General features: G+C 40.2%; 1 protein-coding gene across 1 annotated transcript in view; it reads right to left on the bottom strand.

Annotated features, from left to right (window-relative positions):
- Nucleotides 1-4,879: 4,879 nt before the first annotated feature.
- lta4h (leukotriene A4 hydrolase) overlaps nt 4,880-14,736 on the bottom strand; it is a 56,025-nt gene continuing 46,168 nt past the window's right edge. Inside the window, exons 14-19 of the mRNA XM_041203429.1 lie at nt 13,846-13,916; nt 12,377-12,431; nt 11,212-11,307; nt 10,376-10,458; nt 9,496-9,600; nt 4,880-5,242 (exon numbers count right to left, since the gene is read on the bottom strand). Coding sequence (XP_041059363.1) covers nt 5,125-5,242; nt 9,496-9,600; nt 10,376-10,458; nt 11,212-11,307; nt 12,377-12,431; nt 13,846-13,916 — 528 coding nt within the window. The 3' untranslated portion in view covers nt 4,880-5,124. The remainder of the gene's footprint in view (nt 5,243-9,495; nt 9,601-10,375; nt 10,459-11,211; nt 11,308-12,376; nt 12,432-13,845; nt 13,917-14,736) is intronic.

Below are 14,736 nucleotides of genomic sequence, written 5' to 3'. Positions count from 1 at the left end.
GTGAATAATGTGACTTCATGGCAGACTGATTGCCAAGTGGTGAAAGACCACAATCTAGAAGCACCTGTCCTCAAAAGAAAACATGGTTTAGATTTGCCACCTCAAGCCAGTAACAACACATCTTAGATGATATAGTCAACAAATCTCAACAAGCTGAATATTGTATATCCTGGAGTGATTAGGGAACTGCATATGCTGAGGCCTTCATTAATGCTGCCTAACCAGTCTTTGGACCATAGATATGAATCAAGAACTTAAATTGATACATTTTTCAAATTAACTTAATACCACAAGGCTTTGTTGAGAGGCTAGAGGATGTCATTTTCTCTTTGGAGCAAGGGTGCAACAGGGAGAAAGGTAAAACCGCACAGGAACCAGTTCAATATTGAATGTGGGATGCTCCGGGATTAAACTTGGATCCAGGGAGCAAAAGGGAAAAAAGAGATGGGCACCAAGAAGACAGTAACACCCATAAATTCAAAAGAAAAATACAGTCCTTTAACATATTAAAACCTCCCAAGGCATTTCACAGGGGCATTAAAAATAAGATATGACAGAGTCAAATAGGGAGATATTAAGGCAGGTAACCAAAAGATTGATCAAAGAGGTTTAAGGAACATCTTAAAGGAGGAAAGGGAGGTAGAAAAGCAGAGAGGTGTAGAGGAAATTCCAGAGCTCAGGCTCTAGGCAACTGAAAGCACAGTCACAATTGTATAGTAAACATGGAACATTCAAGAAATCAAAATGAGAGATACCTGTGTTCTGAGAGTTATGGAGGTAAAGATTACAGAGGTAGGGAGGAATGAGGCATGAAAGGATTTGAAAATAAGGGTGAGAATTCTAAAACGGCGACCTTGCTTAACAGGAGCAAATATAAGGTCAATGAGCACAGGAGTGATGGGTGAATAGTGCAAGTTAGGACACAGGGTGTTTTGGATGACCTCAAATTTGTGCAGAGTAGAACTTGGAAGTTTAGCCCGGAATAGTGAAGTCTGGAGGTAGAAAGGCACGTGGGTTTCAGCAACAGATTAAGCTAAGATGGGCAGAGTTCGGCAACACTAGAGGTGAAACAAAAACAGCAAATGCTGGAAAAACTCAGCATCTGTGGAGAGAGAAAAAAATAAAGTTAACATTTCAAGTCCTTATGACCCTTCTTTAGTGCTGAGAAGTGGAATAGTGATTAAATTTATACTGTTTAAGGTGGTGGGGGTGGGGCAGGTGGAGCTGGATAGAAGGCCAGCAATAGACAGGGACATGGAGGGGTTGACAAACCTGAACAAGAGAAGAAAGGGAGTGTTAATGGTGGTGGTTGGTGCTAATAGCATAAAGGTAAGGAAGCAAAATGTGATTGTAGTAGAACAAGTGTGAAAACATAATGTGATTGTAGTAGAACAAGTGTGAAAACATTGTGTGAAAGAACACGGAACAAGTGACAGATGGCCCTGAAGGGGATGCAGGGAAATAAAGGATAAAAATGTGGAAAAAAGGGGATAAACTGCGGATAAATGAATAATAAAACAAGTGGGTAAAAAATGAATGTAGAAGAAAGGGGATGAAAAAAGTGGGTAAGGATGGAGGAGACAGTTCATGGTCTGAAGTTGTTGAACTCAATGTTAAGCCCAGAAGGCTGTAAAGCGCCTAGTTGGAAGATGAGGTGCTGTTCCTCCAGTTTGCGTTGGGCTTCACTGGAACATTTCTGCAGGCTAAGGACAGACATGTGGGCATGAGAGCAGGATGGTGTGTTGAAATGGCGCCAGGAAGGTCTGGTCATGCTAGCGGACAGGTGTTCTGCAAAACGGTCACCCAGTCTGCGTTTGTTCTCTCCGATGTAGAGGAGACTGCATTGGGAGCAGCAAATGCAGTCGACCAAACTGAAGGAGGTACAAGTGAGGAGCTGCTTCACCTGAATGGATTGTTTGGGCCCTTGGATGGTGAGGAGAGAGGTGGTAAAGGAGCAGGTGTTGCACCTTCTGCGATTGCATGGAAAGGTGACGTGGGAAGGGAATGAGGTGGGGGGTGATGGAGGAGTGGACCAGGGTGTCCCGGTGGGAACGGTCCCTATGGAATGCTGACAGGGGGCTGGAGGGTAAGGTGGTTGGTGGTGGAATAATTCTGAAGTTGGCGGAAATGGCGGAGGCTGTGGGGTGAAAAGTGAGGATACAATTAGCACCGTTTTTAGCACTAATCACTACCCTTACTAATCCCTTTGTCCTCTTGTTCACGACATCTTTGTCAATCCCTCCTGTGTCCCCACCTATCGCTGGCCTTCTTTCCAGCTTCACCTGCCCCACCCCACTTAAACAATATAAACTTCATCACATTTCCACTTCTCCTCAGCTCTGAAGGGTCATACGAACTCGAAACGAACTTTTGTTTTTTTTCTTCTAGCATTTTCTGTTTTTGTTTCAGATTTCCAACATCCGAAGTATTTTACTTTTACTACAGAGGTGAAACTAGGCAATCTTAATGAGGGTTTGAATATGTAGTCAGAAGCTCATCTTGGAGTCAAATACAGCACTAAGATTGTATGGAGTTTGCAGAGGAGTGGAGTAATTGGGTAGGGAGCAGAGTTGCAGCAGGGGCTGAAGACAATAGCTTTGGTATTCCCAATATTTAATTGGAGGTTTCTGCTCATCTGATACTGTATGCTTAACACCAGTCTGACAATTTAGAAAGCACGGAGGCAGCAAGAAAACAGGCTGAGGATAGAACTAGATGTCATCAGAGTACAAGTGGAAAACGATATTTTCCTTTTGGATGATGCCACTGAGTAGCATGGAGCTGAATAACGGAAGGAGGCTAAGGATAGATCCTTGGGGGGCACCAGAGATAACTGTGTAGGAACAGCAAAAGCCATTACAGGGTTTCTCTGGCTATGATTAGGTAGATAAGAATGGAAACAGGGAAGTGCAGTCCTACCCGGCAGGATGTAGGTAGAAAGGCATTGGAGGAGAATGGCATGATCAAAGGTGTCAAGAGGCTTCAGTGAGGTTGAAAAACACACGGAGGGATACTTTACCTTTGTCACATTCACACTGGATGTAATTTGAGATTTCGATAAGAGCTGTTTCAGTACTGTACCAGGGGCAGAAATCGGATTGGAAGGGTTCGAATATAGAGATCAGGAAAAGTAAGCACGAATTTGGGAGGTGGTAATATGTTCAAGGACTTGGAGGAAAGGGGGGTTGGAGATGATATGTAGTTTGCAAGGATGAAGGGGTAAAGGGTTAGTTTTTTTTTGGACATATTGGTGATGATGGCATATTCAAAGGGGGACGGGATAGCGCCCAAGAGAAAACAGTTAACTATCAACTAACATAGGAGCTAGGAAATGAAGTTGGGTAGTCAGTGGTTTAGTGGGAATCAGGTCAAAAAAGCTGATGGGTCTTGTGGACAAGACAATTTTGAAAAGAGCATGCAGAGAGATAGGAGAGAAACTAGAGAAAGATATAAATTTAGAGCTAGGGCTGTACAAAACCTTAAAGTAACTTTGGTCCAATAAGCTCGGGAAAGGAGGGAAACTGGCAGAGGCAGCCGATCCATTGATCTCAATCCTTGCGACAATGAAATCCATGAGTTCCCTGCACTTGTTCAAGATATGGTTGAAGGAGACAGGGCAGATAGGTTTAAGACTTGTGCACCAGATAAAAGAAGCTGGGGCTACCTTTGCATTCCAGGGTGATCCTGAAAGTGAGCAGTTTTTCACAGACAAAGCAGGACCGATAATACTTTATATGATCAAACCATACCTGGGAGTGAATGGCTAAACCAGTTGTCTGCCACAGTCTTTCAAGCCTGTGTCCCTTGGACTTGAGGAAAGACAAAAACCAAGCAGAAACAACTTGAAAAATCACAAATTTTATTTCAAACAATGCCCTTACTGATTTCATGGAGCAATACAATCCATTCAAAGTTTCGATTAGAATAATTCTATTTCAGTATTGCTGAAAAGAGACATGTTGGCGAAGCTTTTTGTCTTGCACTCATCAGGACAGTTCACAAGGACACCAATAGTAAAGGGAACAACAATTTATACTGCATAAGAGAGTGCTGCTTGGTTGGCAAGTGTACTCTGATTGGTAGAGGTGTTGGCATGGAGAATGCATCAGGGAACAGTTAACTGCCAATCTTTTGCTCAATTTCAAACCAGGCAGGTCAACTCTGATTGGTCAAGACATTGCTATGGACAATGAACCTGGAAATGGCTATCCCCCAAGCACTTGTTACACATCTGAGCAAAAGATGCAGCAGCAGCACGAGTGGTATTTTCCACTAACAGGATGCTACCATCAAGTCAAAAAGATGTTCTGCCTATCACACAAATTATTAATGTGGTATATGAATTTCAGTTCCAGTGTGATGCTTGGTATGTAGGCCATATATCCCAAAGGCTGGCAGATCGTATGAAATTGCACATCCCTTTGGCTGATCTTAACAGGCAAGAACAGGCCGTACCCAACCAGCCCATGCTTGCAAAAGCCAAAATGATGCTCAACACTTGCTAAACAAACCTGATTGTGCTAAGAATTACACTGAAAACCAATTTAAGATCATCAGTTGGGCTCGTAGTGTTGGTCACTTATGCAGACAAGAGACGACATATATTCACATACAGGGCCTTGTTCTTTGCAGACAGAAGGAACATGTCTATGCATTGTGCCTTTTTCAATTAAACAAAAGCTTGGGGAACATCCATTCCCTGGTTCATTCCCCAGTCCAATGCCTTGACCGGAGTTGACTTGCCTGGTCTGAATTTGAACAAAAACTTGGCAGTTAACTGCTCCCTGGCTTCTCCATGGCAATACCTCTACCAATCAGAGTCCACTTGCCAACCAAGCAGCACTCGCTTCTCATGCAGTATAAGTTGTTATTCCCTTTACTATTGGTATTCTTACGAACTGTCTTGATGAGTGCAAGACAAAAAGCTTCGCCAACATGTCTCTTTTTTCAGCAATACTCAAGACCTGTACTACCAAACGATTAATTCTGTTTCACCGTAAACTGCTGAAAATGAATGAACAAACTTAGTTGATTCCAATCTGTTGAGAATGTGCCACTATTACCAAAGTGCTTCATTCTGCAATGTTAACTGAAAAAGAGTGCTGCTGCAGTAATGGTCAATTATCAGACAAGGTGGAGGTCCTTAGCAACCAGTGCAGCTGTGATTGGGTGCATGGAGGGCTTGTTCTTCTTAAAGGTTTCGACTGCTTGTGGACGAGCTTTTTCAAAGTTGTACAGGTCTCTGTAACATACATTTAAAAACAAACATGATGTAGTTGTGACTTACACAGTATTAATGAACAGCCTTTACAGTCTTTGATTCAGGCATCTCAGTTTTAACTCAGTTTCCATATAAATATTTGCACATGTTCATAGAGGGAAAATGAGTGATCTGCATTCTCCCCCAAACATTGTCACACGTTTAATGCCACCGAGATTAAGGGGAGATAGTAGACATGGGCAAGACAAGGAGCAATGAGCTACAAAAACAATACTACTATCACGGACTAAAATATCTCAGCTTTGAAGCTGGGTTTTTTTTTTTGCAATGTTGCAATTGAATTGCAACACATATGTACACAGGAAAGTCGGCTAAATAAACTGATGACAAATTTCAAACTATACAAGGAAAGTTATAATCCAACAATTCCTAGAAAAATCAGGGAGTGTTCTTACAGAAATAGTGATACTGCAGTCACTAACAGCTTAGGGTGCTGTACTTGCTTGTTTGCATTGATCAACTCCCCTCCCCAGAAAATGTTTCAAACTGCTACGTGGGTAAACATTTAGCAGCTAAACAGTCAACTCGGGCACCAGCCAATATTAATGCTACAAACTGTCTTTCATGGTCTCAACCCCTCCCTATTTCTGTAATCTCTTCACAACCCTCAGACATCTGCACTCTTTGAATGCTGGCCTCTTGAGCATCCCTGAATTTAGTCACTCCACCTTCGATGGCCACACCTTCAGTTGCCAAGATCCAAAAGCTCTGGGAACATTAATTGGGATAGACATAGTGTTAAGGGCTTGGACGGAGTGGATTTCTTGAAATGTGTACAGGAGAACTTTTTAGGTCAATATGTAGACAGCCCAGCAAGGGACGATGCATTGCTAGACCTAATTCTGGGGAATGAAGCCGGACAGGGGACTGAGGTGGTGGTGGGGCAGCATTTTAGCGATAGCGACGGTTGCAAAAAAATGTTTTGGACTGGGGGAAGAGTGGATTTTAGTAAAATAAGGCAGGATCTGGCGAGGTAGACTGGGAACAGTTACTTGTGGGGAAATCTACAGTGGAACAGTGGGGGTTGTTCAAAAAGGAAATGGGGAGGGTACAGGCTCAACATGTTCCCTCTAGGGTGATAGGAAGGAATAACAAGCCCAGGGAACCTTGGGTGAACAGAGATATTTAGGTTACAATCAGAAGGAAAAGAGAGGCTTTTAGCAGAAACAAGGGAAGCAAATCAGCAGATGCATTAGTGGAGTACAGAAAGTGCAGGGTGGAGCTTAGGAAAGCAAAGAGGGGATATGAGAAAGCTCTGGCTGGTAAAAGTAGGGAAAAGCCCAAGATATTCTATAAGTATATCAATGGGAAGAGGATAACCAGGGAAACAGTAGGGCCTATAAGGGACCAAGGGGGCAATCTATGGGTGGAGCCAGAGGACATCGCTAGAGTGTTGAATGAATACTTCACGTCCGTCTTCACCCAAGAGAACGAGGATGAAGGTATCAAACTCGGGGAGAGAAGCTGCGAAGTTCTTAAGCAAATTGATATCGGGAGTGATAAGGTATTGGGGGTGCTGGCAGGCTTAAAAGTGGACAAATCTCCAGGTCCGGATGATTTGTGTCCCAGACTGCTGAGGGAGGCAAGGAAGGAGATCGCAGGGGCTCTGACCCAAATATTTAATTCCTCTCTGGCCATGGAGAAGGTGTCAGAGGACTGGAGAACAGCTAATGTGGTTCCGCTATTTAAGAAGGGTTGTAGAGATAAGTCAGGGAACTACAGGCCAGTGAGTTTCACGTCAGTGGTAAGGAAACTACTGGAGAAAATTCTGAAGGAGAGTATCTGTCTCCACTTGGAGAGGCAAGGCTTGATCAGTGATAGTCAGTATGGCTTTGTCAGAGGGAGGTCATGCCTAACAAATTTGATTGAATTTTTTGAGGAGGTGACCAGGTGTGTAGATGAAGGTAGTGCAGTTGATGTTGTTTATATGGATTTCAGCAAAGCCTTTGACAAGGTCCCACATGGGAGACTAATAAAGAAGGCAAATGCACATGGGATACAGGGTAATTTGATAAGGTGGATCAAAATTGGCTTAGTTGTAGGAGGCAGAGGGTGATGACAGAAGGATGCTTTAGTGACTAGAAGCCAGTGTCCAGTGGCGTGCCACAGGGATCTGTGCTCGGTCCCCTATTATTTGTCATTTATATAAACAACATACTAATCCTACCCCTTACATAGTCATGTAAGTTTGTGGATGACACAAAGATTGGCTGGGTGGTTAACAGTGAGGTTGAGTGTCTTGGGCTACAGGAAGATATAGATGGGATGGTCAAATGGGCAGATAAGTGGTAGATGGAATTTAACCCTGAAAAGTGTGAGGTGATACACTTTGGAAGAAGTAATTTGACAAGGAAGTATTCAATGAACAGCATGGAGCACTAGGAAGTTCTAAGGAACAAAGGGACCTTAGCGTGTGTGTGTCCATAGATCTCTGAAGGTGGAGGGGCACGTTAGTAGGGTGGTGAAAAAGGCATATGGGACACTTGCCTTTATCAATCGAGACATAGATTACAAAAGTAGGGAAGTTATGCTGGAGTTATATAGAACCTTGGTGAGGCCACAGCTGGAGTACTGTGTGCAGTTCTGGTCGCCACATTACAGGAAGGATGTGATTGTACTGGAATGGGTACAGAGGAGATTCACCAAGATTTGCCTGGGATGAAACATTTAAGTTATGAAGAGAGGTTGGATAGACTTGGGTTGCTTTTGTTGAAGCAGAGAAGACTGAGGGGTGACCTGATCGAGGTGTACAAGATTATGAGGGTAATGGACAGGGGTGGATGGGGAGCAGCTGTTCCCCTTAGTTGAAGGGTCAGTCACAAGGGGGCATAAGTTCAAGGTGAGGGGCAGGAGGTTTAGGGGGGATGTGAGGAAAAACTTTTTTACCCAGAGGGTGGTGACGGTTTGGATTGCACTGCCTGGGAGGGTAGTGGAGGTGGGTTGCCTCACATCCTTTAAAAAGTACCTGGATGAGCACTTGGCACGCCATGACATTCAAGGCTATGGGCCAAGTGCTGGGAGATGGGATTAGGTAGGTAGGTCAGGTGTTTCTCATGTGACAGTGCAAACTCGATGGGCCGAAGGGCCTCTTCTGCACTGTGATTCTATGATGCTGTCCCTACACCTCTCTGCCTCGCTTTCCTCCTTTACGACATTCCTTAAAACCTACCACTTTAACCAAGCTCATCTGACCTAATCTCCTTAGGTGAGTCAGTGTCATATTTTGTTTCATAATGCCCTTGTGAAGCACCTTGGAACATTTTATTATGTTAAAGACACTATAAAAGTTGTGGTTGAAGAAAGTTACTTTTTTTTTTATAAAAACTCATTGCTTCATTTCTCTGTAGGTTTGTTCAATAAATCGTAGAAAATTAGACTATTAAACTTCAAAAGTTAAATATTTTTCAATACATAACAACTAATCATGGTCATCTGTGTATGTTACCTCTGGACCCAACTATTCCACAGCATTACAGGTCGGCCTCCCACAATTCTACATCTATGAACTTGGTCATCCAAAAACCACTGTTGTCTGCATCTTAACTTGCAACTAGTTCTATTCACCCATCAGCCCTGTGCTCACTGATCTAAAATGCTTCCTGGTTAAACAACAATAGTATTTTAAATTCTCATCCTCGTTTTCAAATCCTTCCATGACATTGCTCCATCCTATCTCTGTAACCTCCAGCTTTACAACCCACAGAGATATCTGAGCTCCTCTAATTCTGTTCTCTTTATCATCCTTGATTTTAATTGCTCCATAATTCAGTGGTCATGCCTTCAACTGTCTAAGCTCCAAGCTCTGGAATTCCCTCCCTAAATTTCTCCCCCTCTTTTTCCTCAAATGTGTTTGTAAAAACCTACTTTTTTGACCAAATCTTTGGCCATCTACCCTTATGTGGCCTTGGTATCAATTGTTGCTTTATGCCTGGGATATTTTAATATATTGAAGGTGCTATATAAGCTGTTGGTTTAAAATATTGCTAAACTTCAACGACAACCCGATTTGGTTTAATCACAGTAATTAATAAGCTGCTTAATTAAAAGCAGCTAGGATTTTTATATTTAAAAACTTTAAGCAGCCTTCTATTTTGATCATTTGTCTTTCTAACCTATATCTTACTCATTACCTTAAGGACAGAAAGTCCAGTGATGGCCAGTTCAATTTACTGAAGATGACACAGCAATTATTCAATTTTAAATTGAAATGATACCTGTAAAGAGGACGAGTGAACTTCATTCTACCCTGCACAGTAACCATTTCCAAAGCAAGAGGAATAGCTTTTTCCCACAGAGCTCGGAGGCACAAACGCAGCCATCTTGAGTGGAAAGAAAAAGATCTTGAGTTTTCAAACAAAGAAAACTGAGGCAATTTTACTTAAGTTTCTATCAGTAGATTCAAACACAGTAATTAAATGACGAAGGATACAGTCTATAGCACAGTCTATAGAGAGGCCAATGGTATTGGTTTTAGACTCTTCAGCACAATATGATGGAGCAAATTGCCTTTGTGCTGTTAATTTTATGGTCTTATTGCTCTTGATGCAGCTGCTGAATTCAATTGTCTTAATTTCCATATTGTTGTGTTGACATTGCTTAATTTAAATTATTGGATTATTCAAATTTTAAGCGCAAAAACTCTGAATTACCAGGAGTAGACTTTATGCTCTTGCATGATGCCCTTAACTTATAAATCACCTCAATTTGTTTTCAAAACGACAGAGCCATAACCAATATATTTTGCAGCATTTTGTCCGTTAATGTTTTTAATCTCTGTTGACTATATTTCTCTACTGAAATACTCATTTTGGGATGTCATTCCAGTATTAACCCTAGAGTAGCTAACTCAAGTAGTCATTCATTATGTGCAAGCCTCTGTACCCAGAGTGGGCAGGCTGTTTGAACGTGGGATGACGGGGCTACTGCCAATGGGCAAATTCCCATTTTCCCAGAATTTCCACACATTTCTCAGCAGGGATTCAATTGAATAGCGATGAAGGCAAGAAGCCCTGGTTGATTTTCCTATCCCTAGCCCATGTACGCAAAAGCTGGCAGCAGCACCCCATCAGTTTAATGATTTTCACTAAATTATACCTGAATTTTATCTCTGCATTTTTGACATCATTGAATTTGTAAACGTCCTGCATTCGTTTCACATTGTTGAGACGCAGCGGAGGCTAAAGGCCAAAAAGACAAGTGGTTACTGCAATAAAGAACAGCACTACATATTTATTTAACATTAACTGAAGCAGTGGTCCTGTTCAAGATCATTTTCTTACTCTTTGTATTAACCACTCCCTTTATTTGTGGGGGAAATTATGAAATAAAATTCCTCTTAAATTCAGCCACATTAGAATCATTTACATCATCTTTTCTAATCCAGCCCTAAGTACTAGTTAGGCAACAGAATAATCCAATAGAAAGTGTTAATGATGTGCCTAAAGATTCTATTCACTGCACAGCATCCATCAATTCATTATGAAGTGTAGTACTTTAAAATCCTTCAAGGGGTGAAATCAAAGATACAAACTCAATGTTGAATTTAAACAGGGAAGGGGGACATCAGTTAAGTTAAGATAATCTGTAACATTGACACAATTTAATCCAAAATCCTACAGACAAAAACTCCATTGCAGTTCTAAATACAAATTTCCTCTTTTGAACATGTTCACCTTTAAAATGAATATCTAATCAGAAAACAGAAACTTAAACATATATTACTAATCAATTTTCTAAGGTCACATTTTAATATGGTTTTTCGGTGAAGTTCATAAAAGGGGCAGCCAATGCTATTTAATCCATGCTTAACTGAGGATTATACTTAATTCTTTGCAATTAGTAAACATTTATTATCTCCACTTCAATAAACCAATCTAAGTAGCCATTTTTTTGGCACACTGCATTTCAATCCACTGAAACCCATATCCTACCTGCAATAACAAAAGAGCAAGAAATTCAATTTTTTGCTGTGATGTCATTAGCTTCAGATCCGTGTCCGTAAAGCAGTCCAACTCGACATCTGTGGCCTGAAAACAATGATTCAGTTCAATATACACGTGTATCATTTTTTAAAAAATGAACTTCACATTTACAAGCCAGCCTCAGTATTGGCATCAAATCTGTTTTAATTGACATATGTAAATTAATGGTCAAGGTAGTTATCAATAAAATATCTGAGTTTACAAATTTCAAACTAGAAGGTAAAATCAGTGTAATCAGATTCAGGACAATATAGATCTTTTAAACAACTGGACCAATAGGTGGTGGAGTCAGTTCAATCACACACAAATTAAAGCAACAAACCAAAAGCAGTCTTTACTTTAAAAAAATCAAATTCATGGAAAATTCAACCTTCATGCATTAATTCCTATTTTGCTGCATTACGCTGCTTAAAGGACATATATAATTTTATTTTTTTTAAAAAACACTTCAGATTATCAGGAGCAGACTGCATCTGTTAAATGGATCAGTACTACAGTGCGTTGTTCAGGAAAGAGATTGAAGGTTTCAGATATAATTATCAAAGTACCAACCCAGTTCTTGCCTGCATTGAAAGCAAGGCAGATAAGGTACTGGGATGCATAAGAAGGATGATGCACCAGTCAAATGTGGAAGCAAGGTCATGCCCCATCATAACTATTGTGGTAGTTTAGGTTGCCCAGTCACAGGAAATATATTATTTTTTTAAAAAAAACAAATCCCTCAGTGGGCAGTGGATTACGAATGGAATAAATTAAGTTTTCAATTTGTACCATTTTTAAGATTACATTTTAGTTTGTAAATGATCAATGAATAATTCTAATTTCCAGGAAGAAATGCTACACCAACAGTGGTGCAATATGATAACAGAAATATATAGACAGAAGTGGGTCATTGCAATAGGTTTAGCAACAGGGTTTAACAGAATCACACTAATGCCAGGTGGAAATATACAATTCAGCCAGCACCTGTAAAAGCAAGACAAGACATTTTGGACTTTTACGCATCATCAGAATCAAATGTCTCAACACATTAATAACTGGAGGCTGGCTGACTGACTTGTATCTCTGGAATTTGTAACTTTAAAAAAAATTTAAACAGAATAATTTTACTCACTATGCTCCATCGTTTACAAAGAGATATGCAGGCATCATTCATAGAGGTGTCGTACCTGTAAACCAAATGCCATGATACTCATTAGTTTTGTCCCAAGAGTTAACCATAAAAGATCAAAGAGAATTGATTCAACAACAAGCTGTGCAATGAAGACAGCATTTTCCATAAAGTAACCATCCACAGTTCAACTTTGGTACTTTCGTTTGATACAGGTTTGAAATGCATTGTTTGTGACAAATGAAATCTGTACTGCACAATTATTCTAACAATCTATGGTTATAGATTCCAACAACAAGGTCAATGGAAGAAAGCACACTCACTCATCATCGAACAATTCTGATTTTCAAGTCTTAGACAAAATGTGTTTAACAGTTTACTAAAATGGACCAACAGGGCAGCTTTTCAGTTGCACATTTTGTACTATGCCTACATTTTGAGAGGCGCATGAGTTTAATGCAATGATTAATTACATTTAATTTGGAAGGTATTTGTAGGAGAGAGCACAGGATTAGTTTATCAAAGTGAATAAGGCCTTATTTCTAAAAGCCATTCAAGTCCTTTTAAAATCAAAATAGATTTGGTCAAATTAAGCAACATATCAATACTTGTGGCACAAGCATATTTAGATATGGTTCCAGATTGTCAGGTATTGTAGTGAAAGGAATGTGAAAGGAGACCAGCACCTCTTCTATTCCATAAAACCTGATAAAATTTAAATAAAAGATAAGCAAATTAACGCATGGTGAAGGAATGTTTAAATGTATGAACCAAAACAAAAATAGCTCACAGCGTTCTTGTGCCCAAAAATTACAGGAAAAATTACTTGTGCAATTTAGTGAAAAATCTCCCAAACTGGAATATGAAATTGAGGTGACATACTGCAATTACACGTGCGTACACAGCTTCAAAAGGAGATGGTGCAGATTAAAGCCACATCAAATGATTTTTCAAGTTTACTTCTCCAGAACAGAACACCAAGCCACTTCTAGTTGAGATGGCAATAATGAAAAATGATATGCACCTCAGTCTTCAAGTGAAACTGATAAATTAACATGCATATTAAATAAATTAAGTAAAGTGCGATTGATCTTCCTCTCAGGTAGACAACCCCATCAGTATCTTACATATATACACTTCTACATATAAAATAATATATCGTGTGAATTAGTTCATTTGGATTCAAAAATAATTTCTTAAATTCACGTGATCAAAGGTTTTCAGCCCAATTTAGGAAATTTTAAAAACTGCTAAATTATGGAGTTCCAAATTGCTTTTTGTGTGGACCATCTGTTCACTTGATAAACAGTGTTGTCGTTTTCCTTACTCTCTGACATATTTAGTACTGAAGCATTAGGTGAATGTTAAGTGATCTTATGCTGAAATTTCACTCAATTTTAGAAGTGTTAACCTATTTATATGCCATTGTTTAATTTCAGAAGCCGTACTGAAATAAGGGAGAGGAGACTCACCGTGGTGTGAATGGTGGCATTCCAGGAGAATGAAACCAGGCATTCCAGTCAACCTGATTCAAAATCTCAGTCTAGTGAAAAGCAAAAATATTAATGAAATAGTGCAGTATATCATGCATATTGATCAAAGTCCCAACTTCTAATGCAAAAACATGCTCTTATGTAATGAAATAGAATAAATTTAAGGTTGCAGCTTCAAGTTGCGGCCTCTCAACATGTATAGGCACAGGTTACAAATTTGAGTCCGTCATAGGTACCTTCACAGATACTGTTAAGTATGAGTCACTCTCTAATCAGATCCCATGCCCATCACATTCTGAAACTACTCTCACTAATCAATATCTACATATTACTAAACCTAAGGGATATCACAAATCATGTCTTTACATTCAAATTGGATATTATGGCCCTCAATATTTACTAGGAAGGGCTTTTTAAGCTTCCCAAACACCATGCAGCTTTAGCTCCATGGCAACAGACTCGGATGTCTGGAGGGAACAGTGGAAAAGGCTGTAGCCGAGGATAAGACAAATTGTGTGGTGGTAGTGAAATAAGAGCATAAGAAATAGGAGGTGGCCATTTGGCCCCTCAAGCCTGCCCTGCCATTCAATAAGGTCATGGTTGATCCGCTCCAGGCCTCAACTCTTCTTTTGTGTCAGCTCCTCATAGCCCTCAACTCCCTGATATTTCAAAAATCTATCCTCTTTAAATATTTTGTGATCTAGTCTCCACAACTCTCTGGAGTAGAAAATTCCAGACATTCACGACCCTCAGAGAAATTGTTCCTTCACATCTAAGTTTTAAATGCGTGCCCCCTTATTCTGTAATTATGTCACCTAGTTTGAGATTCCCCCACCAGTGGAAACATCTTCCCAACATCTACCCTGTCAA

Source organism: Carcharodon carcharias, chromosome 13 (assembly GCF_017639515.1).
Source record: "Carcharodon carcharias isolate sCarCar2 chromosome 13, sCarCar2.pri, whole genome shotgun sequence".
Classification (NCBI taxonomy): Eukaryota; Metazoa; Chordata; class Chondrichthyes; order Lamniformes; family Lamnidae; genus Carcharodon; species Carcharodon carcharias.
The sequence above is the reverse complement of the archived record's forward strand: the minus strand, read 5'-3'. Positions and strand labels throughout refer to the sequence as shown.